Source organism: Caenorhabditis briggsae (genome assembly GCF_000004555.2).
Source record: "Caenorhabditis briggsae complete genome, chrII, whole genome shotgun sequence".
NCBI lineage: Eukaryota > Metazoa > Nematoda > Chromadorea > Rhabditida > Rhabditidae > Caenorhabditis > Caenorhabditis briggsae.
Window position 1 is genome coordinate 6,477,315 of NC_013486.2, and position 21,852 is coordinate 6,499,166.

Below are 21,852 nucleotides of genomic sequence, written 5' to 3' on the forward strand. Positions count from 1 at the left end.
ATCATTGGAAACATCGGAGTACCAACATACATGAGAACGAAGGAGTCGACAGAAGATATCGTTGGAGTTGGAATCGCCTACAATATTCCAGAAGAGAACTTGACTTCTTCAATCAAATTGAATGAGAAGGCATCTGGAGGATACTACGAGTTGAATACAAAAGCTGCTGGAGACGAATACAAAGTCATCAGTTCTTCACTTTCCAGGACTCAAGATGTTGAGAAAGTCAAAGGAAAAATGGTTCAAAAAGTTATTGCAAAAGAAGAGATTCGAGTTGTGGAGACGAGTACTGAATCTGTGAATGCCAACTTCAACTATGAGATTCCAGAGCCAAATTTCAGTATTGGAGTAACCAAATCATGTGCTAACAATGCGGCTCCATATACCATCAAACTTCATGAATGCTTGGAATATTTCGTCAAGATGTTCTATAACATGAACAAAAAAGATGATTTCGAGTCCATTCTAAAAACGGTCATAATTTCAAATGTAATTGAGCCGAAGACGTTGTCCTGTGCAGCTGCTGAGTTGGAAGAATCCACAAGAAATCCAGAATTTAACCGTCCATCAGAATACCACGATTTGCAGAAGACCGTTGTTGATTTTAACAGAATTGAAGGCGCTTCTTTGGTTACTTTCGAGCCAACAACTGAGAAAATGGCACTTTCGACTGTTCTCAACCGAGAAAATGAATATTCTCGTACCGAATACATCGTCAAAGACAAGAACCGTGGGGCCAGTTTGAAATACCGATTTGTGGAATCCAGCGAAGAAAAGCAGAGCGTATTTAGTGCATTTGAAGTAGACTCAGAAAAAGAGAAAGTCGAACGAACGATTGATTTGGTTCGTCAAGGAGGACACTTTAAACTGTCCACTGATGCATCCGAAGATAACGAAATCACTTTGCACCGCGAGATATCCAAATCTCGTATCACCCACTACGACACATTGCACCAAATCACGCTTTCGAATTCTGCACCGCACCAAATGTTGAGCACCACTGGAACCACACAGGAGATGAACACAATCTCAGCCCAATTGTCGAAACCGGCTGAATGGCTGTCTACTGAATTGCTCATTGTCGACAAGAACACTGAGCAAACTGTGACGTGGCGCGTGTTGGAGTGTGAAGAGTGTGTTGAGAATTTGCACCCGATCTACCGTAGACCCGACGACATTTTCGATTTAGATGAGACATGGTACATCGCGAGAAACGGCGGAATGTTCGAACGACGTCTCAAAGCGAGTGGCGACGAAACTGAGATTATCAATGAAGATATCAAGAGCCGTGGAGTCAAACATGACGTCATTGATAAGAAGTTTATCGTTGGAAACCAAGGAGAGCCAATATCATTCACAAGTATTCAAACATCTTCAATTGTTGCTTCTGTTTCTCAGGACATGAGTCGATTGGGAGAAAAAGAAACTGTCAAGAAGGTTCTTCAAAACTCTAATAAAGGAATCAATGTTGAGAAGAAGATGACCGAAGCTACTGAATATAGAGCAACTATCAGTGAACAATTCAGAAGAAATGATGACTTCGACACAGCAGATCTTCTTATCAAAGACCGTCGATTGGGAGGATGTTATGAGCTTTCTACAAATGCTTCTGAACAGAGTTCATCTAGTATTTCAAGTGCTTTGATTTGTCCAAGACCAAGTCACCTTTCAACCGAGAAAACTTTCATCACTGCTCAAACAATTATTCCAGCAATTCTGAACTGTAAGGCTTCTGAATCTGTTGGTCATTCTGTAACAGAACAATGGAATCGTCCAAATGATCACTTTGCAATTTCCAAGATCATCACTGATTGCAATAAGGAGAATGAGCAGTTCACTGTTAGAGAATCTGGAGAAGAATACCATACAACCAACTGCTTCTATTCAAGAGAACAAGAAGAGAAGGTTGTTGCGAAGACGTTGCATGAAGCAAGACAAGGAAGTGGACAGACTTTCGAAACGAAACATGCAACTGATCGAACAATGGATGCAGTTCAACATCTTGAGAAGGAAAGACTGGCGGAGGCTCATGCTGAAAAAATTTTCGTCATTGGAAACTCCTCTCCAGCAGTGTCATGGACAACTAGGGCTTCATCTGAAATGCAGCACAACCAAGTGGTCAGTCTGAATCGTCCATCTGCATATCACCAAGTGGAAATCATCCGTCAAGGAGCCAATCTTGGAATTCCAACATACTTCACTGCCAGAGAAACGACATCAAAGACTGAAAATTTGGCCACTCAATTGAGCAGAAAAGAAGAGCATCTGGAAGTTTGTACAACAAAAACCACGTCATTGCTTTCTGAACCAGTTGTATTCGATTCCAACGCCTCCAAGTCACACTCAGTTTCTTTGGATAAAAATTTGACTGCTTCTGGAGATTTCGAATTAGACGCGGTTGTGGTCATTGTCGACAAGAACCGAGAGCAACCCCAGTTCTTCCGTTGCTCGTGCACTAAGGAAGCATCCACATCTGCCGCTGCTTCTCTTTCTTCTTCCGGATCCAAATCTGAATCTTGTAAACTTGTGCGTGTCGCTTCCAATTTGGGTCATCCGACTAGTCTTGTTTTGCGTGAAAGCAGCTCGGTGCAGGAGAACAACAATGTGCACTATCAGCGTGACGAGCACCATGAGCACGTTTCAGAGACCAGGTCGTACCCAAGAGACGGAGGACAGTTCAATTTGGAAACAAAAGCAAGTACAGCAAATGAAGTGCGGATCGACAAAGATCTGGAGAAGCATGCAGACAGAGACTTGGCCACAGAGAAGAAGACAATCATTCGAAATGAAGCAGAACCGGTAGAGATATTTGTGTCGGCTACGGAAGAGTCTGCTGCTGGAGTCACTGCTAACCTGTCAAGATCCAACCAATACGAAACTTCCAACATCAAATTGACAGCAGCCAATAAAGGAGAACCTGCGTACTCGAGAGTGACTGAAACAACTGAACTCACTGAAACCAATAATGTGCAACTTCGACGAGAAGAAGAACATAAAGAAATCGAAAAGATTGTTCAAATTGCTGCGTCAGGTGGTTCTTCTCTTCTACGAGCTGGATTTGCCGATGAAAAGTTTGCTGATGTTGAAACCAAGTTGGAAAGGGAAGCAGAATTCCAATCTGCTCAAACCATCAGAAACATCGGAAATGAAGACAAAACCAACTTGTCAATTGGAGCCAGTCAGGAAACTTCAGTCAACTTCGACGAGACAATCAAATGTAACAAGAGTTCTTCTGAAGAGACTTCCATAACTAAAGTGGCTAAGAACATCGAACCTCACGTCATCTTCAGAAGTACAGAAGCATCTGATATGGCTGTTGGAATCCACTACACTCTCAGAAGCAGTGATAGAGTGGATGAAACTGAAGAGATCAAGAATGTTGCCAGAAATGGAGGATCTGCAACATTCTCTTGTTTCGCTGCTGGAGAAGAATCTCCAGACAGTGTCAGTGCATTCCTGACAAGACCATCTCAAGAAGAAGTCACCGAAAAACTATTCCCAACCCCAATGATTGATGCAATCAAATTTAACTCAACCGCTGCGGAAGAGTTCGCCGTTTGGAACACTACGAGTTTCAGAAGGAAAGATCACGAGGAAGAAGTGGAGAAAATATTCAACACTTCTGGAGCGGGACAAAATGAAATGTTCTCATCAAATGCTGCTGAGGACGTGTCTGTCACTTTGGATGCTGATTTACACTTTGGTGTCGGCTACAAAGAGCACAGACAAGTCACGAAAGACGAAGCGAACCAGGGAGAAAGTACTGGAATGCACTCCGGTGCTTCCGAAGAAACAATCTTCAATCTGGGATACGATTATTGCAAACAACCAACTGAATTCACAACTGTCTGTGTCACCGAAGACAAACTTCTCATACAAGGAGCTTATGGATTCCGTGCGGCCAAGGAGGAATCCATCAATTTGGATGCTGATCTTCACTTTGGAGTCACTTATCGAGACTTGTTAGCAATGGGTCTGCATGCATCTAACAACGAAATTGAAGGTACTGGAATGCATTCCTCTGCATCCGAAGAAACCATATTTAACCTGGCATACGACTACTGCAAGCAACCCACTGAGTTCCGCACTGTCTTCGTCTCTGAAGACCATCAATTTGTTCACGGCGCGTTCGGTTTCCGAGCAGTCGGCGAAGAGCACATTGAGACGCAATTGCTGGAACTTGAGGCACGCATGGTGGAGGTCATGGTGGAGGGCAGTGTGCACAACCTTGCTCGTAGGCATGAAGATGAACCATTTGTATTGTATACAGAAGTGATCGAGGAAACCATTATCCGTGTCGACGAGCAGCTCGAGAAGAAGACCACCGTCGTTGAGACCGAGCAGGCTTCTGAAGTCAAGATGAGAGAGAAAGGCGAAGAGCGTAGAAAGGAAGAAAAGAGGTAGAATTAGAATGGAAAAAGGTTCAGATAGGTTAGGTTCCTTTTTTCAGAGTCAGTTTCGCCGCCGAAGTCCAGGAAAAGACAATGGAAGCCATCGATAAGAGTCTCGGGTTGGATACATCTATGGAGGTGAGCTATGCTCTAGATATCATTTTCTAAAAAAACAGATAACTGTAGCTATCAGAATAAGCTCAGAATTTCCGTGTATAAAGTGCTGTCCATAAATATATGAAAAAGTCTTTCTTCTCAAAATCTTTGTTCAAAATCATCTGAAAAACGCGTTTTTCATATATTTATAGTCAGAACTGTAAGATGGGTTATTGTAGAAATAGAGGCAAGAGAAAAGAGAAAAGAGGATTACTGTTAAGAGAAAAGAGGATTACTGTAGTCTGAAAACTAATGAAGTTTCTAGAGAACGTTATAGGGTATTCTGTAGCTTGGGAAATATTACTGTAGAATGAAAAGGTACTGTAGTTAACTTAAGAAAACCGTAAAATTCCATATTGCAGGTCGAGCCAGCCTTCCAGAAACCGTCCATCATCAAGAAGCCAATGAAGAAGGAGAGAGAAAGACGTAGTAGAGATCTCCGTCAAAATGCTGCTCCTGCATTGTATGATTCCTTCCTTTTCTTCCTTTTCCTTACTTCAAATTTTTAGCAAACCCGTCCGCCGCAACTCCCTTCTTCAGGCTCTTGCTATTGGAAGTCCTCACAACATTCCTCATTTCAAAACTCTTGACGATATTGTGAAGGCTATCAAGCATGTGGGTTATTTAGACTTTTTCAGAATTCAAATTAATAGATCTAATAGAGTGATGTGTGAAGTAGACTAGATAGAGATAATCACTCCCACTTGAACACCTAATTCCATTCAGACCTACATCGGCGATTTTTCAACGGCAAGTTTCATATCCACTACTCTTCTCACAAAATATACTTTCCCTTTCTCTATTTCTCTCTATGCACATACAGTACAGTAACTCTGTATCTTTTATTAGCATGTCTCCTGCACTATTTCGGACCAACTTCATTCATTTTTCACTATTATACTATCCGGGGTTCCCGTAATCACTCTAATCTATCTGTTTCAGGCTGGTCTCGAATATTCCAACTTGATTTTCGGAATTGATTACACCAAATCTAACTTCTATCAAGGAGAACGAACTTTCGATAAGAGACCACTTCACACAATTGATCCAGCTGAGATGAATCCCTATCAACAGGTATAATACAACCTTGAAAAATCAGGGCTCGGTCTGATGGTCCTTGAAAATTCTGGAAAAAAAGCCCAGCCTCTCGGGCCCATGGCATAGTGATCTGGAATAATCATTAAAACCGAATATTCAGGTAATCCAAATCGTCGGAAAGACACTTTCCTCGTTTGATGCCGACGGACAGATCCCAGCGTATGGATTCGGAGATGAGGAATTCACTGATCAAGGAATTTTCAACATTGCAGACAGATACGATCTTGACAAGGATTGCAATGGATTCGAAGGTTTGATATGGGAACTTTTGGTTTTTTTTTTTTGCAGCTTCGTTATTTCAGAAGTACTCAAAGTCTACAACGAAGTCACACCAACCATCGAAATGAGCGGGCCAACCAACTTCGTGCCTCTGATTGGTATCTCTGAACGTTTAAGATAGTTTTAAATGTCAATATTTCTAGATCGAGCGATTGAAATTTGCAAGGAGAAGCACTCCTACCATATTTTGGTCATCGTTGCTGACGGACAGGTCACCAACGAGAAGATCAACCAGAAAGCGATTGCTGCCGCTTCACACTATCCATTGAGTATTATCATGTTAGTGATTTGGATATTTCGGAACATGAAAGAAAAAAGAGTTTCAGGGTTGGTGTGGGAGATGGTCCATGGAACATGATGGGCAGATTTGATGACAACATTCCAAAGAGACTTTTCGATAATTTCCATTTCGTTGACTTCCACAAGGTTGGTTAATATTTTTGTCAACTTTCATAGAAAAATTATTCTAGGTGATGTTCAATGCTCCAAACGCCGATGCTTCATTTGCTTTGAATGCTCTGATGGAGATTCCAGACCAATACAAGGCTATCAAGGAATTGGGACTTTTGAAACACAGTCGCCGTGGCTAAATCATCATTTTTTGTTACCTAGTTCATTATTTTTTTGTTAAAATTTTCAAATGTGATGATTCCTGCCACTTGTACCTTGTTGCATTTGTCCCCATTTTCTAGAGAAAGTCCAGGTTTTCCCCAAAAACATATAACAAACCTCCCCCCAATTCTTTCGCGATTTTTCATATTTCAACTCGATTTTTTTAATTCACATCCTTTATTTGAAACTGAATATACATTCAAAAAACATTGTGCAAGCTGAATATAATTATTATGAAGATAAATTTGTCGAACGTCGAACGTCGAACTGAGACCAATTTGTGTCGACTGGCAAGGGTTAATTGTAGGGAATGGAAGGGTTCAATGAACAGATTTATTAGGGGACAGATGGCCGCTGATCAATGAGCAACGGCTGAGGAAGAAGCCGCCAACGAGTGCTCGCGTACTTTTCGGCGAAGTTCCTCCTCGACACCACCTTCCAGAGTCTCCTGTAAAGGTCAAAATAATATGATTGGAGGGAATAGTTTTCTAGAAATCCGAGAGAATGAGATCCGAATTTCACTATTACCGTAAAACCTGTAATTGAAGTTCTTTCTAATTTTGAGACGATTTTTCTCAGGTCTCGTCGAAGATATAAAATAGCTGTCAACTGATAAACTTTTAATCATTATATCAGACATTTTCTGTCACTTAACCTTTTTTTGATATCTTGTATAGGATAATTGAGCTCAAACTGGAAAGTGTGGAGCCCCTTTACAGGTTTTATGGTAACACCTCACGATTGATCCACCTGCTCGAAAATTCAATTAGAAGATTTTTGTATTGGTCGTAAGTATTTTTTAATTGATGGACGTATAGGGGGATGGGTGGTTACGGTGTGAAGCGGAACGCGATATCATCGAATTCACATTAACGTGAAACCTGTATTAGAAGGGCCCAAATACTGTCAAGTTTGGACTAAATTCTCTCAATTACTATTCAAAACATCAAGATTGTGTCAACTGACGAAACACGTCTGATATTATGATAAACAATTTATCAATTGACAACTTTTTCATACCTTTGACAGGAACCGAGAAAAGTCGCCTCAAAGTAAAAGTTAGGAGGCCTTGCTATTACAGGTTTTACAGTATCAATAAGAAAAAAAAATCTAAAATCTTATGGAACTTCTGATTCTAATTGAATTATCAATACTGACAATCGTTTACAGGACTCATAATTCCACAAGTGACAAACTTCCCATTCATAGCCCAATAAACGTCTCGCTTACCAGTGTCTCTCCGTTTTTGGTGAAGACGAACGTGGGCATCATCTTGACGTCGTACTTGGCGCAGAGGTCTTCCTGAAACACAGAATTTCAAACTGCAATTATCTAGATTTACTAACGGCTTCATCAACATCGACTTTGCAAAAGATGACTCCCTTGTACTCGATGGCCAGTTCCCTGTACAATGGAGCGATCGCCTTACATGGTCCACACCACGTGGCGAAGAAGTCCAAGACGATGACTTTCTCTGGATGCTGGCGAACCAGATGATTGAACTCGGCCTGAATATATATATATATTCAATACTTTCTGAATGGGATCACTGTGTCCTTACCATATCGGACAACTCGAGGATCGGTTCCTTGGAGAGAGACATAACTGGATAGAGGTGAGTAGAACTGGTACCCACGGTAGGAGGTTGATACTCAAACAATGATGCACAGGAAATGAAATTATGAAGAAGAAGTGAGCTGGTATAAAGAAAGAAAACTTTCAGTCGGTTTGACGCAGTCACGCCCACATAATTACAGGTTGGAATGAGCGGGAAAGGAGAAAGAAGCAGTGACAAACAGAAACGAGTGGGAGGGGAAGAAAGAGGGGGGATGGTAATTAATGTTGTCAGAAAACCAAAAAAAAATATCCGAAAATCAGTAGTTTGAGATAAAATTATTCTGAGTAAACATGAAAAGTGAGTCATGAGATAAATAGAAGAATGTGGGCGTTAATGAACTTCTGAACAGTAATCTGAAGAGAAAGTTTAGATTTAGATACTTTTAGCACTCATCGAGAGCTTATTAGTTTTCTGCAATATGGAAAAAGTCTATGAATTTAGCCAACAATCAAACACCTTTTGCCTCAAACCTTTTCAAACCAGATCCTAAGGAAAATAAGAAGTTTGGCCTATGTATTTTGCCATTGGAACTAGGGCATTTATATCTGTTGTGAACTTACCTGCTAGCAATGAGTTTGTGCACAGGCTCATATAACTTTTAGTGGGAAGGATTTCGATATTTTAGTTGCTGAATCAAGCATTTCAATTTAAGTTGAAATCTTTTCAAATTCGCTCTATCAAAAAAAAAGAATACTGAAATTAATGAGATTTGGCCTGTGTTAAATTAAAAAGTTTTCGAATCTAATTATAAACTAGCTAGATATAGCGGTTGTTTCTCTCTCATATCGATTTTTATTGAAATTACACTTTTTCAGCCAGTTTGCTTCATTTTGATTTAAGGAGGGTAGACATCAAAAATTTCAAAATTTTCATTTTTACTCAAAAGATATAACTCTGAAGTATAAATATAGCTATGTACTTAAAAACCTGAAAAAACACTTCAAGGACAAAAAAATGCTCTTTTTTGTCACCCTAATTTCTTCACTAGCTTGCTGCTGCGGCGTCGCTTCATAATGTGAAAAACTCGATGGTCGCCTCTTACACGCGTAGTGGGTACGCTCTAGGCTAGTATTCAGGAGGTCAGAGGTTCAATCCCTGCTGGTGTTTTTACTTTTTTCTTCCCTTGTTTCCTTCGGATTGAACTTTTTGAACTCGGAATTTCTGAAGGGCTACCAGCGTGCCGCCGAGGTCTCGCTCCGAGGTATCAAAATCAGTTGAAAATGAAGAAACGTGTTTTATTATGTTAACAAATAAATTATGAAAAAAACTACTATTAATTTTTAGAAAGAGACATAACAATTGAAAAAAAAACCACATAATTAAAACAATCCTCACGCAGGGCTGGTCGTCGGAAGGTGAAGGAAGCAGTAAAAATGGAGACGTCTCTGAAAACCCCAGTCATAAAACAGTTTTTTTATTCCTAAAGTAATAACGAGAAGTAATGAGATAAATAGAAACAGTGAAGAAACGGTTATCGAAGAGAAAATAGTTTTTTTTCGCATGCCTATAAAAAACACCGGCGCCTGGCAAAATAATCGGTCGATAGAACTTTAAATTTACATAAAAATTCACTTTTATATGGGTTTTATAATAAATAAGAAAAAAGAGCTTTTTTAATGTTTGAAGTCGTTAAAAATTGAAAAAAATAAAGTCGGGAAATAAAAAAATAAAAATGTTTGGGATTGCGTGCTTTAGGTGCGAACACCGCGACGTCGGAATGCACGCCCTCTGAAATTTCCCCCGAAATTTTTTGCTGTCTGGCCCCCTTTAAATAGCGAAACCAATGAGAATCAGCTCCAGCGAGTTCAGAATCATGGGATTCGGATTACTCAGATGATAGAAATTCAGGATGATTTTGCTGCGTTTTTTTGGCTGTTCAATCTGTGTCAGTGATGTTCTTTCGAACCTTGAGCCATGCTCTGGCACCCGTCGTCAAGTCATTAAATTCGCTGCAAACATTCGGCTAGGAAAAGTGAACACAATAACCTAAAAAATGAGAATTCTAGTTTCAGGTACTCTTTGTTGAAGAGCTCATCAGCTCGACATTTACACCGTCCACTCCTGTGGACGTCACAATTGCTCAACCCACTACAGTAATCACGCCCGTGCTGATGCGAAACGTAGACGCCTGCATATCAGAGATGTCCGGATACCGGATTCCGAATTCCGTGCTTTTTTTCATCCAGAATTCTGTTTTCCGGGTTCCGAAATTTTTCATTTGACCGGATTCCGAGAAGATTTTTTATTCCGGATTTTAAATATATTATATTTGTTAATTTGCAGCAATTCTCTAACTTTTTTGAACTTCCGCGACTAAAAATGCAAATAGCACGATATGTGAATTAGAAATTTTCCGCCCATTTGGAGAACTTATAATTCTGAATTCCGTATTCCGGATTCTGGAAAATTAGTTTCATTCCGGATTCCGGGAAACGTTTTTCGTCCGGATTCCGGGAAAATTATTTCATTCCGGATTCCGGATTCCGTTTCTCCAAAAAGTCATTCCGGACATCTCTGCAGCATATGTTGAGAATGAAATTCAACACTGCCAGAATTTCGATAACTCAAACTTTCAACTTTTTGATGTGTTGCTTTATGCTAATTCTTGTTGTTGGAAACCTACTTCTGATTTTTTCTGATTTGACTTCAAAAGCATCTTTCCTGCTTCAAGTTCGAATTCCGTCTCCTCTACGATTCCTTCGACTCTACTTCTTTTTATTATTTTTATAGTCCACTTCAATGAAGAGAAAAAACGAGATGGCTGAAGAAAATGAATAAAAATAAGGCAAAAAATTCGGGGGTACAATCTACCAATGATTCTGGGATACAACTTATTTCATTTAGGGGTACAATTTTTTTTGACGAAGTTTCTGAATTCCTGAATTTCAGAGCTTGAAAATCTCTGAATTCGGAATCTGAGAATTTCGGAACTTCAGAGTCTGAGAATCTGAAAATTTCGGGACTTCAGAATCTGAGAATCTGAGAATTTCAGAACTTCGAAATCTCAGAATTTCAGAACTTCAAATTCTTAGAATTTCAGAACTTTGGAATTCCAGAATTCGCAATCTGAGAATTCCGTAACTTCAAAATCTGAGAATCTGAGAATTTCGGATCTTAAGAATCTGAGAATGCTAAAACTTCAAAATCTCAGAACTTCGGAACTTCAAAACTTCAGGACTTCAGAATCTCAATATTTCAAGAAAGACAATGGAGAACTGTGAAATGATTTTAACAAATTTCACAAACGGATTTTACTGCCAGTCGATATTTTCCTCACTTCCAATTTTTCTCAATTTTATTTCTTAATTCTTTTTCATTTCCTTTTGTTTCTCAATATTCCTTCGTTTTTTCCCAATTTTCCGTTTTTCCCAATTTTTCTTAATTTTCCTCAATTTTCGCGGTAATTTAAATTTTTCTCATTTTTTAATGATTTTCTAGATCATTGATTGAAGGAAACAATCACAATTTAGATATTTCCCACAAAATTCGAAAATCCCAAAAATTGGCACAAAATGAGCTATTTTGTTTCGAAAATCGTTCGAACAGGCAATAAAACATTACAAAAATTATAAAATTGATTTTTTTCGATAAATTACCACGAAAATTTGAGCAAAAATGATGAAAAACGAAGGAAAACGGAGAAAAATGGGAATTGCGAAAAGATCTCAATTTCGCGAAATTTTCCCATGGAAGAGAAAACCCCGCAGCTCGGCCACGGCCATGGACTGATGACGTCATCGCTCGCAAATCTTATTTTTGGGATTTTCTCCGTTTTCCTTCGTTTTTCATCATTTTTGCTCAAATTTTCGTGGTAATTTATCGAAAAAAAATCAATTTTATAATTTTTGTAATGTTTTATTGCCTGTTCGAACGATTTTCGAAACAAAATAGCTCATTTTGGGCCAAGTTTTGGGATTTTCGAATTTTGTGGGAAATATCTAAATTGTGATTGTTTCCTTCAATCAATGATCTAGAAAATCATTTTAAAATGAGAAAAATTTGAATTACCGCGAAAATTGAGGAAAATTGAGAAAAATTGGAAAGTTGAGAAAAATTGGGAAAAATACGAATGAATATTGAGAAACAAAGGGAATTGAAATAGAATTGAAAAAACAAGGAATTGAGGAAAGTTGGCATTGAGGAAAGTATCGGCTGGGTTTTGAACTTAAATTAAGCATTAAAAAACTGAGTTTGTAAAATTTGTCAAGTTTAGCTTATTGTCAAAAAGAACAATGAGAAGTGAAAAATTTCTGTCGTTCGAAATTCTCAGATACCGAAATACTGAAGTTCCAAAGTTCTGAAATTCTGAGATTCTGAAGTTCTGAAATTCTTTGATTTCAAAGTTCTGAAATTCTGAGATTCTTAAATTTGGAAATTCTCAGATTCTGAAGTTCCGAAATTCTCAGATTCCGAATTCTGGAATTCTAAGAATTCTGAAGACAATGAAGAAAATTTCTGCCGTAATTATTGAAAATTCAGAAATATAGAGATTCTGAAGTTCTGAAATTTTGAAGTTCCGAAGTTCTGAGATTCTGAGATTTTGAAGTTATGAAATTCTGAGATTCTGAGATTCTCAGATTCTGAAGTTCCGAAATTTTCAGATTCCTAAATACTGAAATTCCAAAGTTCTGGAATTCTAAAAATTCAGAGATTTTCAAGCTCTGAAATTCAGGAATTCAGAAACTTCGTCAAAAAAAAAATTGTACCCCCGAATCACAAACGTTGTACCCCCAAATGAAATAAGTTGTACCCCAGAATCATTGGTAGATTGTAGCCCCGAATCGTTGTACCCACGAATTTTGTACCCCCGAATCACCAATTTTGTACCCCTAAATCAGTTGTACCCCCTTGTACCCCCGAATCATTGTACCCCCCGAATTTTTGGCCGAAAATAAAGATGTGTATGTCTCCCAAATCCAGGACACTTCGGTTGCGCTCCGAAAGCGGAGAGCCATTTTCTTGATGTGATGAGTACTAGAACTACTTCCGACATAAAAAAAAGCCAATCAAGAAGATTAGAATTTCTTTGGAGAATTACCTAAAAATATATTTCCCTGAGAACAAAAAAAATGCTTCAAATCAATCTTTATTGCGATTTCACTCGAAAAACAGTGCTTTGCATTTTTTGAAAAATTCAATGAAGCGATACTAAGTTGGGAGAAGAGAATGGGACTTTCACGGTGTGTGAGGAATGGCCGATTCTTTTTAAAGAAAAGATCGAGTAGAGGAAAAAATTTGATTTGGTACATAATTTACAAAAAATTAGATACGGAAATATTAGTAGAAAAAGAATGAGAATCAAAGTGATTAGATGAGAGATGGTTTGGATTCAGTGAAGAGTTAGTGCATTCTCTTCTTGATTTCCTTATCAATAGTTGGGGCGTAGAAGACGCGGGTGCACTCAAACTCTCCACGTTTGTCGAAGATGTGCAAATCTCCGAGTTTCAGGAAGTATTCGGTGCGAGAGACTTCATTTCCATTCTTCTTTTCCAAGCGAATCAGGGTTCTTTGGGAAGTGAAATATTCGATTGAATGGTTCTTATCAATCATTTCCTTTGTTCCCAGATTCAAGAATTTCTGATTGTAGATCTTATGATTGTAGATGGTACGCAAGGTCATCTCCTCCAACTGGAACTTGCGATCAAAGTTTGGGACTCCGCGAACAAAAAGCTCCTCCTCCAAAGTGTTTTCCCATTCCATCCCTCGGACGAACTTCTCGACTCCTTCAAAGAATTCATGATCAGGGATCCACTGACGACGGAAGGCGATTTCAATCGGTTGCTTTTCGGATAGAAGATAGTAGAGAGCAGCGTTGTCGAAGTTTCCAATCGGGCGGTTGAGTCGTCCACTTGTCTTGATGTTGGCAGTGAATTCGGCGACGCTCATTTTGAAATCTTCATCCGTCTGGGATCCTCTCTTTACACAGCCCTCCTGAATCTGAAAAAGTTTGAATGGAATTAAAAGGTACTGCTTCAGTCAAAACTCACGCCAGAAAGGAAGAAGAGAAGATCGGAGAAGGTGTTGATGATAAGAAAGGATATGACAGTTGTGAACAATGCAGCCTCCAACATTGACTTCTGTCTTGCCATGCGACCTCTCTTCAATCCGTCATACGCCTTCTTGAGAGCAGCCAGTTTGGTTGCAGTCTCAGTTTCCTTGTTGTTAGCAATCGACTCCAATGCATCCTCCTTCTGCAAAGGCAATTTTGAATATACAAACATCAGAAACGCTCAGTTACAAGAAGCTCTTCCTTCGTCATTTCTCGCAACACCTCAATAGCCATCTTTCTATTCATTACAACCTCGCTTTTCGAAACAATCTCAAAGGTCGACTCCAAGTTATCAGAAGCCATGGCTCTCTGAAAAACCAATAATTGAAAGGAAAAAGAAAGAAATGAAGAAAGAATGGAGCCGCAGCCGAGGAAAGCCAGAAAAGAGGGAGGAACTAATCTCAGCTTCAGGAAACGAATACATGTGCTCTCTCGCTGCGTTCGATAAAACGTTAAAACGCTGAATCTCCTTTTCTTCAGTCTTTTTTCCAAAAAGGGGGTGGGTAACCTACGGCGAAGAGTCAACGCTCCTTTGTCTCACGATTCGTGGCTCGGACAACAAATCGATTCTTTCCAAAAAAAAAAGTGAAAGCGAGAAGCTCTGTCGCCTGGTAGAAGAGAAGCAAGAGCCAGGAAGATGAGAAAATGCATGGTCGGGGCACATTTAATTGCGAATTTTAGTATAGCAGTGTAGAAAGGATGTGGCATGTTGTCCTGGGAATTACGATTTTTTAAAAAGGCAACAAAAGTGAACACATTTCGGCATGAGAATTATATTCAGGCATGAAATCTGTAAGAAATATTGGGAGAAAGGAGAACATCTCGGCGGTCGTCTTGTAACTTGTGGTCAGAAGTCGGAGGTTTAGCTTTTGGACGGGTATTGGCCAGGTTCTGGTCAGAACTTGCCCAAAAAATGCATGGGCCATGGTCAGATTTTGATCAGAAGAAAAAGTGGAAACACTTCTGGATCCTTGGTCAGAAGTTAATAATGGAATTACTACAAGCTTTGTTAATCGGAGTTTTGCCAGCTTTTGTACTGTTTTCATCCAGAACCAGAATATCCAGAAGTTGCCGGCGACGCCCATGGTTGTGGTTCTTGCACAACCCAATAAATATGACATTCAGACCTGCTGGAGTTGTTCAACCCCGAGAAAAAATCTGAAAAAAACCGACAATCATGTGAGAATTCCAGACAACTTCTAATCCTAAAACCAGACCTACTGGAATTCATCTCGTGATCAAATAGACATTTGAACTCTCATCTTTTCAGATCATCCATTCCTTCCTTCCCTTTTTCCTAGAATCTTTCATTTTTGAAGAACGCACGTTTCTATTTCTCGACCCTGAAATGTGACATAGGGCAGCTATTGTCCGATAATCCGATTGTTATTTCAGGTATTCCAATGTTATTCTTGAATCGAAGTGACCAAGGTCGGCAAAAACCGAATAAAAGACGACTCGATCGTTGAGAATTTTCAAAAGATGTTGGGCTTTCTTCTCCATTTTCTAGTTATTTTCTGGATAGCAGAAGCAGCTATCATCAGTCTTCCAAATACTGTTTCCCCAAAAGTTGAGAATGTGTCATCTGTGACAATTCCTAAGATTCCAATGAGACCGAGAGGATTCACTGCTGGTAGGTTAATCAGTTCAGAGTATTGTATCTAGGAAACTTCAGATCGGGACTCGAAGATATTGGCAGTCCAAAGATTCAAACTCCTCGTCTCTGATTTCTTGACAGATGCTCAACTTTCGAAAGTAGGTTTCTAGGAAATCCTTCAATTGCATAATCTTCCAGAGCATTGACGTAGCAGCTGTTGGAATGCACAAGGGTAAACCACTAGATGATATTTTGGATGGTAATCATAGATTGACATATTTTGAACATATAACTTTGAAATTTAGATGTTTACACACGACTCCGGCGAAACTTGACAACAAAACAAATCAGTGAGCTGACGAAAGCGCAAAAGGGATTAATCGAGGATCTGGACGAAAAGTCAGCCAAACTGGTGAAGGCTCGAGTAAAGAGAATGATTGTGTATTCGTTTGATCCTGCTGCTGAACAGATTCACAAGTTTGCCACACGGCCTTCAATGGCGTTTGCATTGATTGCGGAAACCATCAATGAGAGATTTGTTGGATCAGTCAAGGACCTGATTCGAGACGTTCTGACGCCGAAAGAATACGATGTCTTCCGAAAACACTATCATCCAAGAATTTTCAAGTTGGACAATGATGATAAAAGCATGGAAATCGTGAATATGACAACTCCAAGAACTGTTAATAAGCCTTTGTGGTGGTAGATTTTCCACTTCTTCCCCTTATCTTTCCCATTTCAACCCCATTCTCCCAATTCATCCATCATTTTTATTATTAACCCTTCATACAAACAATGACAAGAATAAATTCATCATAGTGTAGCTTTCTGAACAAAGTTTGCATATTCTCCTCCTAATGACAATAACTGCAAATGAGTTCCTTGTTCCACGACTTTTCCATTTTTGACAACGGCAATGCTATCAGCACCTAAAGAAATCATTATTGCAAATAGAAAATGAGGCTCCGCGTCACTTCGAAACCGCGAAGTTTCGAAACCAGTCATTTCGAAATGCGAAATTTGCAAGCTGTAATTTTTTTCTTTAATTTAAGACACACGGTTTCAAAATGACGCGGAGCCGAAAACGATAAGAATCAAAAGAGCACCTCGTATAGTTGTGAGACGATGGGCGATGACAACACAAGTCCTTCCTTCTTTTGCCTTTTCCAAAGCTTCTTGAACCAGCTGAAAGACCAAAAAATCTGGAATTGGGGATTTTATCGACTCACCCTCTCACTTTCCACATCCAAGGCGCTCATCGCTTCATCCAAAAGGAGAATCTTGGGATTTCTTACAATTGCTCTGGCTATTGCGATCCGTTGTTTCTGTCCTCCAGACAGTTTGCTTCCACCTTCTCCAACTATTGTATCGTAACCCTGAACAAAAATTTTGTGGAATAATCTAGGAATTGACCTACTTCTGGCAAGCTCGTGATAAATTCATGGGCATGAGCAATTTTTGCAGCCTGGATGACCTCTCCCTCTTTTATCGATTCTAGGCCATAAGCGATATTTTTCCGAATGGAATAATTGAAAAGAGTTGGTTCTTGTTCAACCAACGCAACTTGAGACCGCAAATGTTTCAGATTCAGATCTCTCAAATTCGTACTTCCAAAATCGATTCTTCCAGCAATTGGATCGTAGAATCTTTCCAAAAGTTGAATGGTTGTACTTTTACCACAGCCACTGGCCCCCACAATTGCTGTTGTTTTTCCGCTTTCAATCTGAAATTGGAATTTTAAAAAAATCTGAAATTTAAATTATCAAATCTATAAATAAAATACCTTTAATGTGAAATCTTTCAGAATCATTTTCCGTCCAGAAACTTGATATCCAAAGTATACATTTTTCAAGGAAATGTCACTGTCCAGCGTAGTTTTCTTTCCTGTATTTGAATCTATTTTTGGCTCATATCTTAACATTTGAAACAGTAATCCAGCAGAAATTTGTGCGCGCACAAATTCTGGAATATATGATCCAAGTGCAAGAAGAGAAGGAGATGACGAATTCAAGGATTCGATGACTCTGAAAATCAATTTTGATATTGGAGAGAGTGAGCGAAACTCACTGAAAGACTGTGAATGGATTCGCTAAGTCATGGTCGACTAGAAGAAGACCAAAACGGTATCCGATTGCAAAACTGAACGATGTGTAGCTAGTAGACAATGCGTACGATATTGACTGTAATATTCCACGTTGCAAGTTTCTGATGTGAATCGGATGCATTCCATCAGCGAATTTCTTCACAAAGCTCTGTTCTCTAGTCAAATATTGAACTGTTCGGTGTTGTTCAACCGCTTCAATGGCTAGTCTTGATGGTTCTTCGGACCTTTCCGAATCTTTTTCTCCTCTCTTTTTCAATACATGTGTTATAAAGCCTTGCAGAGAAATGAGCACTCCTACATTCACAAGTCCCATCAGAGCCATCGTCGGGCTAAACCAGAAAGCAATAGCTATTCCACAAAAAACTGCTGAGAATCCTTGAATAACATCAGCAAGACGTTGATCTATAGCTGCACGGATATTTGGAGCATCTGTGGAAAGACGAGTGATCAGTCGTCCAGGTGCATGTTCTGGAACGTCAAAGTATTCACCATCCTAAATATTTGTTTATCTTTTTATATTAAAAAAAAGAAAACCTGTCTGAGAATGTTAGTGAACAGTAGAATTCGAAGTCTCTTTGTGAGTCTTTCCCCTACATATCCAATCAAACAACCAGCGGCCATTGTCACAATCAGTGCATATATTCCAAGAGCCGTTAAATAGATTGCATTCATGCCTGAATTACTACTCTTCTCCTCGTCTGTTCCAGTTGATAGAATCTAAAATGGAAATGTATTTTTTGTTGTTGTTGGATGAAGTTTACCCGGAACATTCTTCCATAGAGGATTGAGTAAATTGGGTAATTGAATCCGCGGAGAACTGATATAAGGATGGAGATAGCAAGAAGGCCCCACTCTGGTTTTGTGTATCGGAGAATTTCAAGAAAGGTCGACGGTTGTTCATTCTCTTCTCCTATCTGAATTCATGAACCATAAATGTCATTTGTTTTATAAGGAGCACCGGTAATGGAGATATATCAGAAAGCAGTTTTTCGGATGTCAGCGAACATGATCTCGCCGTTTTTTTGCTGAATTTTTGACGAGATGATTTCGAGTCACAAGATTCCCTCCTAGATTCGAAAGAGTCTGAAAAGTGTTTCTTGTTTCATTCAGGAAATCATACTAGTACATTCTTCCATTGTCGATTCTTGCCTATTTCCCACTTCAATTTCTTGGGATTGAACCATTTTCGCATAGTGTCCATCTTTCTCCATCAGTTCTTGATGACTTCCAACTTCCACTATCTTTCCATCATCAAAAACATAAATTCGGTTACAATTCCGAATGGTACCCAATCTATGAGCAATCGTGATCGTAGTTCTTCCTTCTGCTGCATTCTCCAATGCTATCTGAACCAGAGATTCACTTTCTGAATCCAAAGCACTCGTGGCTTCATCCAAAATCAAAATCGATGGTCTGAAAGTTTTTTGCTTGCTTTCAATCAATAAGGATCCGCCTACTTTCTTGCCAAAGTTCTCGCAATCGCTATCCTCTGTCGCTGTCCTCCTGATAATTCGACTCCTCCATTTCCAATAGCTGTTTTGTATCCCTAGAATAAATTCAGATGGCTCAATCAAGAAATTCGCTTTACATTCGGCAACTGCTCGATGAAATCGTGCGCATTAGCCAGTTTGCAGTAGTATTCCATCTCATTGTCATCTAAATCTGGAGCTCCCAACCTCATATTGTTCTCAACCTAAAACGAAATCATTGATTTAATAATCAAACTTTGAAAAACTACAGTATCCGCAAACAACAATGGTTCCTGACTGACGATTCCTACAATGTTCCTCAAATGTGACAAATTCAATTCATCAATGTTTGTATCATCAATCGATATCTGAAAAAGAACTTTGAACTCAACTTTTAGCTAATGTTTCAACAAACTTTTCCCCCATTCAACTCATAAAAATGCATCATAAGGGCAGCAGTTGTACTTTTTCCACTTCCAGAATGACCAACCAATGCAATGTTTTCTCCAGGATTAGCATGAAGACTGATTCCTTTCAGAACGTTCACCTGTTGAATTGGATAGTTGAATATGCATTAAAATATGAATCAAAATTAGAACCTACTTTTTGCCGAGCGGGATATTTGAACCAAACATTCTCAAACTTAACTTTTCCTTTTACTTTCGATAATTTAAGTCCTTTATCAGATGTCCCATCAAGGATAACTGTCTGAAAAGAGTCCGTAATCCTGGATCATCTACTGTCGAACTCACTCTATCAATAATCTGGAAAACAGGTACGGCTGCACTGTAGCACGATGAGACCGATGTTAAATGTGGAATAGCTTGTCCGACAAAGTATATAGCTCCATTGACTGCCCAAAATACAGCAAGTGTGGTTCCAGGAGTTATTGATCCTTTTAGAACCAATCTGGTTCCCCACCTTTGAATAAATTATTTTATTTCATCTCAAGTAATGAAAAACCAACCAGAATGAAATTGCCATTGAAAAACACATGAAGAATGCCCCAAAAGCCCCTCAAATGAGCTCAAAGAAGCTCTCCAAAGTCCCCAGTACATTGCTTTTGATAAAAATTTTGAGTACCTAAACAAATTAATTACAATTTATTAAAACGATTATTATATGATTAACCTGTTGATTTCTTTTTGTTCTCCATTAAAAGACACAACTGTTTTGATGCCACTGATAACTTCTCCTGCTGCAGTTGCCGCCGATTCATAGGCTTCCAATTCTTTAAAAGTCACCTTTGAGATCATCTGAATAACCGTTTCCAGTTAGAGGAATTTTCATAACTATTTTAACAAACCTTGCGAGATATGATGATTGGAAGAATGAATGCAGGAGTGATGATTAGAGTCACAATTGTCATTTCAACACTGAAAAAGGCATAAAAGAGGACTACTCCTTTTCATTGATACCTTAAGTAGAATGCAAGAGACAATCCACAGAAAAAATGGGTCAAATAGGCAATTATAACACCAAGCTTGTCTCCTAATCCATCTCGAACTCTTTCCAAACCACTAAAGAATCACGATTGTTATTTCAGATTTTTTACAACCTACTCATTCATTCGAACTATAGCTGCTCCAGAATCATTTTGATCGAACCATTCCCAATCCTGACTGTAGTTATTTCAATCAAAATTACGTTAAAACTTAAGCTAACTACCGTAATAATGCACTAAAATACGCAACTCGAATCTTGAAAATTTGTCGTTCACAGAATGTATGCCAGCAGCACATCTGATAATTAGGTTAATTGACTTGTCAAATTTGTATTCTAAATCTTACCGAAACGAATGACAAACTAAACAGAAGAGTACCGTACAAAAAGTAAGTGTGGATAATATTCAATGTTTCATTATTGAACTGCTGGTGATCAAATGTTTGGTTGGTATATGATCCTTGTCCTGAAAACCGTATACTTACAAAAAAATTCGAAACTTCCTTGTTACCACTGATTAGAACATCTGTTAGGTCTCTGAAAAGAATTGCATTCAGAGAACTACAACAGCCTTGGGAAATCGAAAGAAAGATTCCGAGACCAAGAAGCAACCTATCAACTTTGTTGGAGTATCGCAACTGAAAAACAAAAAAGCATAGGTTCCACCGAGATTTGAACTCGGGTCGCAGGATTCAAAGTCCTGAGTGCTAACCGCTACACCATGGAACCGGCGGTCGCTGACCTAGTCAAACTGTGATAAAATCAACGTGTTTTCACTCACCAGGGAACAATAGCTGAAGGAATTGGAAGAAGAAGACTCGCTCGACGACGATGATTGTGAATTCGACGGAGAAATAGTTGACTCTTTTTCTCGCTTTCTGTTCATGATTTCAGGTACTTCTTATGATGTAAAAAAGGAACTGACAAAATAATTTTTTGAGTATAAACTGAAAAGTATTTGTCAGTTATCAGCTGGTTCCCATATCTAAATTACATGTTTTATTGTTCTTCACCAATTTTTTTGGTTCCGCAGCTT

General features: G+C 39.0%; 6 protein-coding genes and 1 non-coding gene across 7 annotated transcripts; 3 read left to right on the plus strand and 4 right to left on the minus strand.

Moving 5' to 3' along the window:
- Positions 1–30: 30 nt before the first annotated feature.
- On the plus strand, positions 31–6,514 carry CBG12974 (the record flags this gene model as incomplete). The annotated part of the gene is made up of 10 exons (XM_002630488.1): positions 31–4,400; positions 4,451–4,529; positions 4,910–5,010; positions 5,057–5,162; positions 5,490–5,621; positions 5,746–5,896; positions 5,948–6,022; positions 6,068–6,203; positions 6,251–6,350; positions 6,395–6,514. The coding sequence occupies 10 exons, from the start codon at positions 31–33 to the stop codon at positions 6,512–6,514; spliced, it is 5,370 nt and encodes a 1,789-aa protein (XP_002630534.1).
- A 380-nt stretch (positions 6,515–6,894) lies between these two features.
- Cbr-trx-1 lies at positions 6,895–8,139 on the minus strand (the record flags this gene model as incomplete). Its single annotated transcript, XM_002630487.1, has 4 exons — positions 6,895–6,984; positions 7,767–7,838; positions 7,883–8,044; positions 8,098–8,139. 4 exons carry the CDS (start codon positions 8,137–8,139, stop codon positions 6,895–6,897), a joined length of 366 nt encoding a protein of 121 aa, XP_002630533.1.
- Positions 8,140–13,494: 5,355 nt separating this feature from the next.
- Positions 13,495–14,506, minus strand: CBG12971 (the record flags this gene model as incomplete). The annotated part of the gene is made up of 3 exons (XM_002630486.1): positions 13,495–14,091; positions 14,142–14,345; positions 14,393–14,506. The coding sequence occupies 3 exons, from the start codon at positions 14,504–14,506 to the stop codon at positions 13,495–13,497; spliced, it is 915 nt and encodes a 304-aa protein (XP_002630532.1).
- CBG25536 lies at positions 14,333–15,365 on the plus strand (the record flags this gene model as incomplete). The annotated part of the gene is made up of 3 exons (XM_045242192.1): positions 14,333–14,480; positions 14,546–14,654; positions 15,020–15,365. The coding sequence occupies 3 exons, from the start codon at positions 14,333–14,335 to the stop codon at positions 15,363–15,365; spliced, it is 603 nt and encodes a 200-aa protein (XP_045099349.1).
- Positions 15,366–15,685: 320 nt separating this feature from the next.
- CBG12970 lies at positions 15,686–16,506 on the plus strand (the record flags this gene model as incomplete). The annotated part of the gene is made up of 4 exons (XM_002630485.1): positions 15,686–15,836; positions 15,879–15,958; positions 15,999–16,059; positions 16,106–16,506. 4 exons carry the CDS (start codon positions 15,686–15,688, stop codon positions 16,504–16,506), a joined length of 693 nt encoding a protein of 230 aa, XP_002630531.1.
- A 356-nt stretch (positions 16,507–16,862) lies between these two features.
- Positions 16,863–21,702, minus strand: CBG12969 (the record flags this gene model as incomplete). Its single annotated transcript, XM_002630484.1, has 24 exons — positions 16,863–16,985; positions 17,030–17,176; positions 17,218–17,523; positions 17,584–17,824; positions 17,868–18,397; positions 18,439–18,621; positions 18,666–18,818; positions 18,863–18,987; positions 19,031–19,317; positions 19,362–19,450; positions 19,493–19,597; positions 19,643–19,741; positions 19,789–19,920; positions 19,977–20,081; positions 20,126–20,294; positions 20,337–20,456; positions 20,505–20,629; positions 20,680–20,749; positions 20,792–20,893; positions 20,936–20,995; positions 21,042–21,115; positions 21,164–21,282; positions 21,328–21,454; positions 21,598–21,702. The coding sequence occupies 24 exons, from the start codon at positions 21,700–21,702 to the stop codon at positions 16,863–16,865; spliced, it is 3,696 nt and encodes a 1,231-aa protein (XP_002630530.1).
- CBG29088 lies at positions 21,474–21,545 on the minus strand. Its single transcript has one exon. It is a non-coding gene (tRNA).
- Positions 21,703–21,852: the final 150 nt, after the last annotated feature.